Source organism: Athene noctua, chromosome 2, assembly GCF_965140245.1.
Source record: "Athene noctua chromosome 2, bAthNoc1.hap1.1, whole genome shotgun sequence".
Taxonomy (NCBI): domain Eukaryota; kingdom Metazoa; phylum Chordata; class Aves; order Strigiformes; family Strigidae; genus Athene; species Athene noctua.
In genome coordinates this window covers 27,875,854-27,888,066 of record NC_134038.1, presented here as the reverse complement: position 1 = coordinate 27,888,066, position 12,213 = coordinate 27,875,854, and the positions used below count along the sequence as shown (strand labels likewise).

Genomic DNA, 12,213 nt, shown 5'->3' with positions numbered 1-12,213 from the left:
TAACTATAAGTAATTTAGAACACTGTACGTGAACAAGTGCATGCACAGACACATTTACTCATAAACCAAGATGACCTGGCAAGTTTGTATTAGCATTTCAAAGAGATACAACATCTTATCCTACTGACCAGAAAGTGAACAAATTGTGATATACCTGGATTCTCTTTCTTTTGCTATACTAGTATTTCTTAACAGTCACATTTTACTTGTGAAAGTTTCATTTTGTCAGTTTGATGCCTGCACTGTTATCGGTAAACATGGCGTGATTCTGTTTCAACTGTGCTTGCACAGAATTTCCACCTACTGCCATGCCTGCTGACCTCCTAGCTATTTGTTTCCAACTAAATTGCCAGCCATAGGTTTGGCCAGTATTTCCTTTTATTCCCTCATCTGAAAACAAACACACATGTACAAAACCTCCCCATGCAGAATTTTCTGAAAAGACGCTTTTCCCCACATGGAGTAACACTGAAGTCAGCCAGCATCTGCCCAGGTGCAGGAATGCCTCCCTTGTGCAGATCCAATTGCAACACTGAAGTGTGTGCTTTAATTGTGCTGGAATTATGAAGAAGATGTCAAACTTTTTCTGTTCAAATATCTGTTTGGTTAATATAGGCCAGCTTCTGGGGAAATCTTAATTTTGCTTCCCTTTTTGAGGAAGGCCTATCTGCACAGACAAAACTGTCTCCAGATGTGACCAGAGCCATAGTATGATATTTCAGTATGTTACCACAAGATCTCTATTGATATCAAAAAACAGTTGTTTAATTCTAACAGTATTGGTTCAAGCTTCTTATTAAGATAGTCATCAATTAACTATCAGCCTGTACAGAACATGAAAAGTGATACATAAGTGCAAGATTTTAATGAAGTGACAAAGCTCTAAGCTGGCTCCTTACATGATTACTTAATGTGCCCTACATTGTCTGGTATGTGATTTTGTCCATTGGACACATTATTTCTAATTTAACAGGTCATTAGAGCTTTAGTGTAATTGTGGGAATAAATGCACATAAAATACAAGAATTTCAAAATAAATTTTACAGCTCACATTTATGCAACAACTTACTGCATTTTTTAAAATCACTACAGTGCAAATTAGCATAAACAAGCACACATGCCATGCAGAGCTCACACTGCAAGAGTAGCTGAATTTGACATGAAGAACTCCCTGTCCAAAGACCTCACCATTGTGGCCATTCATTTCTCCTTCCTATATGTGAGTAGTGAAAAACAGCAGTAAAGATCAGGCTTGGGCACCACAACCTTTGGCAACAGATGCTTTTTGTTCACATTGCTGGCTGATAGCTCCAGAGCCTGAATTCTAGTGAAGAAAAGCCAGGCTTAAGATGCCAACTCGTAGCCTGAACTGTGCTTCATATGCCCCTGCTCACATATTTCCAGTTGATCCAGATATCATGGACAGAGCTTTAGCTCACTATGGGATTAAGTGTGTTGAAGATATTTTCCCTCTTGGAAAGCTCTAGCAGGTACGAGTAACATGGAGCACCCTGGCCGAACTGTGTAGACAGCATCTCAGATAACATGGGACCACAATGTCATGTTGATGACAAGGTAAAAATCATCATACAAGGGCATATGAGCAGGACTATGGACTGCTTTATGGTTGATTTAAGACTCACCATCTCCTAGCACTGGCAAGACCCAGTTGGAGCACTTTCCAGGTTGGGACTATACACTTCAGATACAGTGAATCAAGTAAGACAAATAAGACTTGTAAAGAACCCAGAGAAAGGCAGACAGAATAATCAGAATTCAGACAAACACAAGCTATGAGAAGAGACTGAATGAACTCAGGCTGTTAAGCCTAAGGAGAGATGGTAGCCTGAGAGGGGATGGTAGCACCCAAACAGCTTGGAGGCTCCTGCAGTGAAACAGGCAATGACCATGTCTACATGGATGAACAGGAGAAGTAATGGGATCAAACACCTGCAAGAAAAACTGGGAAGAGATGTTATGAGAAATCATTTTAATGACAGGCACAAATTGCCTAGAGGCACTTGAGAATCTCCATCAGTAAAGCACAGGAAAAGCAGGCATCTTACAGGAATGATACAGCTAGAGTTGGTGATGCATTAGGAAAGGGAGTAGCAAATCTCTCAAAGCCTCCCTTGGTTTATCTTCTCTGTCTTTAGGTAGTGACCTACTACACTGCACTTCCAGCTCATGCTTTATAGTTCCAGATGTAGCTAAAACTATGAGGGCTGGATTACAGTTTAACTCTGCATTGATCTTCCTGTGAAACAGTGAGGTTATACAAAAGGCCAGATTCTCAGACTACATAATTCAATTTAACTTCACTCGCTTGAAAATGGATTAATTCAATGAAATTGAGCTAAATTACACCAGATGGGAATCTTGCTCCGAATTTATGCCACCGATCATATTTCATCCACCTCTTTCAACTGACAAGTAACATCAGTCTTAGGTCAGAGCCTTATCTTAGGTCAGACTCTTAATTCTCATGCACTTAAGCTTCCATCTTCAAACCAACAGAACTCAGAAACTTCTGTTTGCCATCATGAAAGTTCTTAAAAACAAATGGTCTCCATTTCTGTGGTCTCCAGTACCAGGACACATACTTGTCAATAATTTTGCCCATCCCGTCGCTTTCATCTTTGAAATATTCAACCACAATTGAGTATCTGCTTTCCTCTGACACCTCCAGCTGAGACTCAGTGTAAAGCTTGCTTAAAGAAGAAAAAAAAAACCAAATGGACTGTGACATGTCAAAGAGATGATGAACTCTGAAATGCCACAATACAGTGTCAAACATTGCTCTGTCATCTTTGACAAATTCTGGGTTTCCCCAATTTACCAGGAAAGGAAGCATGGCTGGGTATGAAGAACCCAGATGTTTCCCGGTTCTGCAATGCCCATGGCATTCAAAATTCTATCACTGCTAACCACAAGAAAAAGAACATCTAGAAATCACTGAAACCACAGTGGCGTAAATGAGGACTGTATGACCACTGAACACCAGTATAAAAAACCAGCAAAATTGTTTATGAAAATGCTGTCCAAGACCCATTAAAAAGGGAAACACATTGGTACTTCGGAAATTCCCATGTTGCGTCAAAGTGCAGTGCTCCACACAAAGATACTCAAACATTTAGATGCTTCTAGTAAAGTTATACCTATCACTGAACACTCCAGGCTTCCCCAAGTCACTGTTTATTGTGTGAAGTACATCTGTGTTCATAGAAGTCAGCGTGAGAGAAGCTAAATCCTGAAAACAGAAGTGCGGAGAAGCATACAGAAGAGATGTGCAAGCTGGCTAGCCAACTTAGCTGACTAGTTTAGCAGTCTGGGGCAGTGCCAATGCCCACATCACATCCGGACCCGTCCTGCACAGAACACATGGCTCTGGTGCCTCTGTACCACCCACCACTGCATGGGATGATGTGCTATTTTCTAAGAGATACCCAGCCAAAAAAATTAAACATTAGCTGACATAGGTATTAAATTTAATACCAGCCTGAAAAATATGCTGGCCTGAATCACAGCATCTGATGCTCAGAGTCAGGTTTGCTGGCACAGTTGCGGTCTCAGTGGATTGGACAGCAGAGATTGAACCCAGCTGTCTTCAAAATGTCAGGTAAGTGTGATATTCACATACAACATAAACTGCTGCAATATAAACAAGCCCTAACATTACACATCTCTTAAAAGCGGCGTTGGACCAGTTACATACTTGTTTTATCTGAGCAGATGTCAGCATCTGCCTTAAGTAGAGAGAAGTGAAACATTTGTGTTCCTTCCCCTGTCCCCAGCCCGCACCTTACTCAAAAGTGAGGAAGAACACAGAGCATCAGATTTTTCAGTGCCATTTTATACCAGAGCAGAAAGACAGATGTTTTGATGATTTCCCTCCCCACTACAATCTGGGCAGGCAGTCTCTTTGCTAAGCTGTTCGCCCTTACTATTAAAATTGATTTGCACAAAAGTACATTGCAGCCAAAGCAAGCACGGCAGTCATTAAAGAGTGGGCTGCTCACACATGTTTCTGTAATTAGCCAAGTCAACTACTAACGAATGGGTCATCTTTTGCAAGCAACTGTAAGGAACTGGTAAAGAAATAATTTGTGGTTCAGGAACAGCCATGCTGTCAGGTAGGCCTTCTCCTGTCCTTTTGCTTTCTAACAGCAGTGTGCTCTGTTAGCTGGTCTTCAACCAATCCCTCATTAGAAAAACAGAAAATAATAAACATGTCCTGGTCAGTCACAAGGGCTTATGCCAGGAAACTACAGAAATCTTTAGAAAATAAATGTACAGACACTGAAGTGGTGGCATTGTGAGTTAAAATATATTTAACAATTCAAGCATAAGCAAAGAACAACAGTTCAACAAGGGATCAGGTCAGGGTCAGAAATTAAAACGATACTATGTAATGTGGTAATTCTCAAAATATAGAAAAAGTCTTCTTAAAAAGTCAAGATGCTTCCAAATATCACATCTCCCCTGTTAGTCCTCTCACTGTCCTCGGCTCTCTTTATTTTGCCCTGGTCAGCCCAACATGCCCAACTTCACTGTTTTCTTGCAGCCAATCTTGCACCTAGGGATTCTACTTCTGGGTTAAAACCAAAGCAAAACAAAACACAAAAAAGCCCAAATAAAACCAGAAAGAAACACCAAAAAACTCAACAACCAAACCCAAAAATTAGAAAAACAATCTACTTCTCTTTGTGACACCTCTGACAGATCTTGGATGAGGACACTACGTGTTATTTTAAAACCAGAATAATTACAAAAATCTGGAGTCTTAGTTCTAGCTATCATTTTGAGCTCTGGAGAAGACTGCAATAAAAATCATGCCACAAAGTTCTCACACCAGAGCAGCTTCAAGAATCCTCAGCTAAGTCCAGGTTGCGTTTCACTGAATAACAAATGAAGAGCTGTAAGACCTTGCCAACAGACAGGGAGTAGCCATATAGATGAAAATTATATCTGATACATTAGAAATCTGGTGCCAAATTCCCATCTCCATTCATAGTTTCAACAGCCAAAAGACACCCGTGGGAGAAATATTCTCTGTCAGAAACTTCATGGAGATTATACAGCAGCCTACACTAAGCTCTCCTGCAGGCCTTGGCGTAATGTCCTGCCAAGGATAAGAAATGAGGAGTGATGCTCAGCTTTCCTCTAGACCTGTAAGACTGCAGAAGCTGCTCTTCAGCATTCTCATATTTGGAACTGGAAACATTCTAGCCCTGGAAATATTACTCCAGTGCCTTTAGTACAGGGGAATCTGCGTTGCTGGAAGCATTCTGTTGAAAGAAGTTTATGGAGACTTACAACCTAGACAAATGAGGAGGGACTATCACAGAGAGATTGAGATAATGAACACCAAAGCAAATGTGAAGTTTTATTCCTCAACCCCAATAAACACAAGGTCTCATCTTCAAAGAAACACTTTTAAAACACTGGCAAACTTATCTCCTGTCTTCAAAGATGAAGGAAAAGTCTGGTCCATTCTTACAGGAGTTATCCAAAAGAAAGGACAGCCTGTCTTAACAGGTAATTGTGGGAAGCATTGCCCTGAGTGTTTGGAAAAGCGGAACTAATTACAAAAACCTAACAGACACATCTAACTCTCAAATAAGTATCACTGTCATCTCCCTTCACAACTGATCAGACACCTGTAAACACAAACTAAGCAAACTTGAGTTTTCTCTGCACGTTTACTAAAACTTGCATTTTTCACCTCAAAACAGCCACCCTGATGTGCCACTCTTGACCACATGGGTGAAAGCTGCAGGACCAGGACACTAGACTGGAGACTTTCCAAGTCCAGGAGGCTTGCATCCTCCTTGAGGATGCACAGCCCTGAGAACATCTATAACCCTATGAGCCACGTTTCATTAGAATGCAATTAAAGAATTATTTGCCTTTCTTTAAAGTCCTCTTTCCAAGAAGTGAAAAACCTCGTAAGGAATTCTGCTGAAGAAATAAAGATCTCCGTTGTTAAACAGCTTTCTCCACAGCTATGATTGCTGAGGAGTTAATTACAACACACAAACTCTGTACACATTTCTTTGGATGCACATTTGCTTGTGGAAAAATAGGCTATATGTATTGGCACCTAAGTACTTCCTCTGTCCTGCCTGTACTATAGCAGTTGACTAAACAGATTTAATTTGCTGTTTCCTTCAAAAGCATTTATTTACCTTTGAAATTTTGGTTTTAACAATAGTAGTCTCTTGTATATATACACACACAAAACAACAGCTCCTTAATGATGCCAAGTCAAACAAATGCCCTTTCCATGAACATAGTGAAGGAAAAATGTCCTTGAGTATCCCAGATACAAAATGCCAATAAATTGAATTTATGTCTCATTTAATCTACAATGGAACAGTTAGTACTTAAAGGGTACATACACTTCCCCTAGTCTCCTTCTTCCTGAGAAACTTTCAGATGCTGAAAATCAATTCCTTTTGTCTCCTTGTTATTCATCTGCTACACATTAAGGAGAAACTCTGGGCATTCAGTGATCCCACAATGGTCTTTCATCTCCAGAGAAGCCTGGTATGAATTAAAATCTTACGCTCCCTCAAATTATGGATGCATAGTGCAGCATGCCACTGACTTATCTGCTTGTGATTTTTGCCAGTTTTCTCAGCATGCTGCAGCTGGCTCATCTGCATCTTTCAACTTAAGTGACTCTTCTACAACACTGCCCCTCCAAACCACGAAAACGGGCTTTGACATGGGCATAAACAAATATATGTCCCCACACAACAAGAATCACTATCTACTCTTTTTTCCAACTCCCTGACATTTAGAATTTATATTAAAAAGTGGGTTTACTACATCCAAGATCTTGGAACAAGAACAATAAATACTTCATGACAGTAATGTTCTTTCATTTCAGTGCCCTTGAGGGATTAGGATTATACACAAATAACTTTTACCCAATGTAATTTCTTTTGTCATATCTGTTTTTAAGGGCAGTTTTAACTTAGGACATTGTTTTTCTGTAATGGACATAAAATTTAATTGCTGCAGTACTGGTCAAATACATACTGCCCTTTCACTTCCAGCTAGTCATGCTGCTGGATGTCCTGTACGACAGCAATTCAAGGCCTCCACTCTTAGGTCTGAAAGTAAATTAAAGCTTAACATACTTATTTCTTGTTTTACTCTTTGCTGCTCCTTCAGACAATTTTTCCTCCTTCCAAATGCTGTTTGCCCACTCCTCAACTCTCACAATATTTCCCCAAAGCCAGAGCAACACATTCAAAACAAGGAAACACTTGTAAATCTACATTCAAATTCTGTCCTACAGGAACCATCATCTTTTGCTAATCGCTTTTACATACAACACTTTCCCCAGACAAGCTTTTAGCCACCTTTCTCTACAATCTCTTAAATGAATCACTTCTTTGTTTAAATTAGATTTCAGTGTGAAATATTTTCCATCAAGCAATCTTGTTATCTGTTCAATCTGGTAGTTTGAAGAGCTTTAAAATAAAGCTACTGAAAAGCTAAATTAGAACAGAAATGTGTTCATTATATGCAACCCTGAACAGCAGTTAAAAGGTGAGAACACAGTTCAAGTTCATTAGCTATTTTAGACTCACTTTACAACATAGACTAGAAAATTTGGAGCTCAGCATGTACTGGAAATATGTGTCCAAAGCAACTGTGCAAACAGTTAATAGTGGGCACTGAACTGCCAAGTCACATGGAGAGCCTGTGCCAGCTTGAAGCAGATCAGATACACTTAGAGTTTGCAGCCAGAGGTGATGCCTGCCCAGCGAAGACCTTACCTCGCTTGAATCCTCCTGCTGATTGATAACAGCTAGTGCATCCTCTGCAGCCTGGCGCTTGGCTTCGGCAACAGTGCGCTCCATCTTGGCTCTCTCTGAAGTGATCATGTCATGAGCTTTCCGCTCTGCCTCCGACACTGCCTTCTGCAACTCAGCCATCGCCTGACGCTTTACTTCATTGACAGCTTCTTCTACAAAGGAGGGAAGAAATTCTCATCAGCACAGGACATTTGGCACAGGGCTATGTAGAAGTGATGCGTGAAATGCAGCAGATACTCTATGCTCAGATTCTTCCTTTTGTGTAGGACACAGAGAAACCAGGTTCCTCAAGACTCTTCAAAGATCACCCAGGTCCTTCCTTACCTCTCCATCACCAAAGTCTCCAACATTTGTGATGGTTCTTTCTATTTTGATTCGCAGCCAGTACACTTCTTTAAGTACAGACATTTTAGATCTCTAGCGAGTTATTTTTGTAATCTTCTTGAACATTTTACTTGGAAAATTAGTTTTGCAGCACACCAGATTTATTAATATGTTTGGCACAAATTATTATTAAATATATAATATTACAAATTTTTTTCACAAATGTATCTTTAAGCTCTGGATATTAAGACAGGTTTTATAGTAATTAATTTTTTTTCCTCATATGTTAACGAATAAATACATGAAGTAAAAAAACCCCAAAAGTTTATTTAAAAATTTTAAATCAATGGTCTAATATCTTTTCCTGGACATATAATTTTACGAGCCAAAATTAAAATTTGTTTATGAACATTCATCTGACCTCTTGATCTCTCCTTCAAACCCATGTTTACACTGTGAAGACTCAACTTCCTGGCTCCGCAGAGCTCTTGAGCACACCAAAGCCAGCAAGGCTTCAATGCACAATTAACACTGGGCAGGGGCACACCACTTCATTAAATTCAAACCTTCATGCTTCTCGTAAAATAACTAAGTCAGTATGAGCCGTTTCTTCTCTATATACTAGCATCATATCTTTTATTCCGGAAAACATGGATCATCACAAATTAGTTATTTGGGTTTGATGCAGGAAGAGTACAAAGATTTTACTAATGAACAGTCTTTTAATTGACAACTAAAACAAGTAATTTCTTTTTTTTTTTTTTAATTAACTACTCTAATTAACAAGGAAACCATCCTCCCCCTGCATTAGTTTATCTAATTTTCATCTTTATTCAAAGCAAAATGACAATGATTAATTGAAAATTTAATAAGCAGTAATTATTAACTTGGCAAACCTAGTACCAATTAACACTCTATTAAAACTAATTATGACATGTTTCATTCAAGTGTTTGCACTTAATTGTTTCATCCACTTAAAACCCACCTTAATTAAATGTTCTGTTTAATTAAAAACATAGATTTCTAATAAAAAATGTTTTACTGTAGATTAAAATCTAAGTATTACAATTGTGTTACGGGTTTGAGTTTAGTCCATGCATTTAGCCCATTTATTTGTGTGCACTCACACACACAGAGACCTAACTCTTACATACAGATACTAAGTCAGTAACTCTCTTGAGCTATGTCTCATAGCTCTACACTTGTTATTTAAAAAACAAGTAAGGAGTACACAAAGTCTTCATTTTCAATTATTAAGCAAATTACAATAAAGACTTAACTTTAAGCCATGTACTAACTAAAATAAAATTTATTAAAATGAAAGAAGACCTCTATTACTCTGTGTGTGTGTGTGTTATGTGTGTGCATGTCTGCAAGAGATGTTTCAACTGAAGTTTGGTGGGGGGAATTTAGAGATAAAACTTAAGCCTTTGTTTTTATGAGGCTGAAAATATGTCCTTATATTACCCTATCATAAATGTTGTTTAGGGGAAAGCCTCGGGAGAGGCAAAAATCATACCCTTCAACCATACAGCCAAGGCTTAATTTACTTTGAATATTCAAGGTGAATTAAAATTCTATGTAAGTGGCAATACAGGACAATAATTTTTGCTTACGATCAAAACTGCAGCTAGACTAATTGTATATGCAAATCAGGCAATTTATATTTAAATTATGCATTCCTATTCTAGTCCCACAGGCACACACAGATCAGCAAAGGGAATTGGTAGGACATTTGCAAGGTGCTTGAATATTTATTACCAACTGCAAACATTCACCGATCGTGAGAAAAGAAATATACACAGGCAAACATACAGATGTAATTTTATTACCATTTTCATAAAAATGAGGCAACTTAAATACAGACGTTTTGTGTCTGTGAACTGCAGTTACTAACAAAGTGGATTTCTTTGAGAAAATCTGTAGTCTTGCTGATATTTGCTACGAATAGAAATTATCTTTGTATGGCATGATGCACCTTCATTACATCATATAAATTTAGTTTTACGTTGAAGTGTTTGCAGTAGTTAGAAATACCAGTTTAAACTATTATAGTAAACAGAAGCATAATACTCCCAACATTTTAGAGATTTTAGCAAATCATTCTAATTTTATAGTTTTTCATCCTACATAATCTACTTGTTTTCAGTCTAAATATAGAAACAGAACCTTATATTCCAACTTCTATATTGCGTAAGGTTTTTTGCAAAGCTTCTGTGAAGACGTTAACAGTGATTACAAGGCCATATGCCTGACTGATACTTTTTAATTGGCATAAACTATGGTTTGAACTTCAGTATTTCCATTAACTTTGACAACAGAATTTCTGTTGTGCTATACTAACTGTGAAAACAAATAGTTAAAATACGTTGGGGTTTTTGGTCACAATGCACCACCATTATTTCAATATATTATGAACTCATGAACACCCAAATAATCTAGACAAAATTTCCTATCACTGAATTTCTACACATCTTCTCAAAATAAGTGTTTCCACTACTTACAGGTATTTTATAGACATGGAATGAAGGTTTCATAGTTGCAGGTAACAATAAGAACTTTACTATCTGTGCAGGAAGAGTTATGGCTGACAGTGAAGATTTTATTTGCTTTGACAATGGTGAGCTATGAAGACCAAGAATGACACCAGCACTCTTCCTTTCTCTGCATTTCCAGAGAAGGGAAGAGTGATTAGATTCCAGTATCAGAAAACATAAATCTGGAACTTTTTAAAACCAAGTATCTCAGATGCATGTATCTGCATCCTCTATTTTCTCACTAATGTTAAGCATTCTTGGCATAAATCCACTCTGTCATTTTAAGAATACAATTGAAATCTTCCTTCCCTTTGAGTAGCTCTAACTCATGAGAGAAACTCCAGGAAGCAAACAGCCTGCGTGGAATAGGCATTACTCAGTGTTATCAGAGGTCCTTCAAGCCAACTCAGGAGAGGTACTCAAGTCATCATTCACTGCTGTGTAGAACCCAACATGATGGTTCAACAGCCAGCTCTTGGTCACCTCCCTCACACATCATGGCTCAGTCCACAAGGTAAGAAAAGAAAGATGGTGAGCAAGGGTGCAGTCCCATGCCACCACGACAGTTTGCATCATCTCACTCTCAGGCTGACCCTGGCAAAGAAGGCGATTTGTAGTTGGTGACATCAGTTATCTCAGCTTCATAACCGAAAATGCACCATCTCTTTCTCAGGACTACCCTGGAGAAGGTGCAGAGGCCTTATTGTATTTGTATGACAAAGTATGGTCATTCCACATCTGTTTCATAACTCCAGAGCTTCCATTTGAACTGCCATGAACAGTAAGCCTTGCTAAGTGATAGGGGGTAGCTGGAAAACAGTTTCCTCATGACACAAAAAGAAGCTAAAGCAGCAGATCACAGTGGGCCTGGGATCACCTCAGTATTTAATACAGAGAAATAGCTATTTCTAGAGAGCAAGTCATCCAGCCTACGATCTCACTGATCCTATTCACATGCCTGCCTCTCTCTCTTGACTACTGAGGGACACCAAGAACTTGGCTTGGACTCTTCATATACATATCTGTAATTCAGTGAGGTGAAATCAGGGCACTGGTGACTCCTTTCTACTCATGTATGAAACTGAATTGGGCTCACATGGCTTTAATTCACATGGTGCTGCATACTGTGTGCTTGCCCCAACAATCACTAAAGCATGTACTTACCTTGGTATAGTTCAAAAATTGTGCTGGAGTCTATCAGTCTACAAACCTTTAAAGTTAATCCCTTTTTCACATGCTTTTGAGGTTGCTTATTAACCATTTTTATGCCAAATTCACTTCAATGGATTCAGCATCCCAATCAGACTTTTAAACTTGATTCAGTTGTCTACATATCAGTCTTTATGGACATTTGAAATACCAAGCTATCCATACTGAGACAGCAGAAATTACTTGTGAAAGATCTGCAGACTTCTTGTCTGGCAGTCGCACCCCAGACAGGAAACTACAGAGCATCTCAAATGGCACTAGAGACCTATTCTTACAGAGCTGAATTGCACCTTTACTGCCTTGATTATGAG

General features: G+C 38.7%; 1 protein-coding gene across 6 annotated transcripts in view; it reads right to left on the bottom strand.

Annotated features, from left to right (window-relative positions):
• Positions 1-12,213, bottom strand: part of RUNX1T1 (RUNX1 partner transcriptional co-repressor 1) — a 117,118-nt gene that overhangs the window by 5,378 nt on the left and 99,527 nt on the right. For all 6 annotated transcript variants that reach the window (XM_074898737.1, XM_074898733.1, XM_074898738.1 and 3 more), the window contains one exon: positions 7,794-7,984. In XM_074898737.1, coding sequence (XP_074754838.1) covers positions 7,794-7,984 — 191 coding nt within the window. The remainder of the gene's footprint in view (positions 1-7,793; positions 7,985-12,213) is intronic.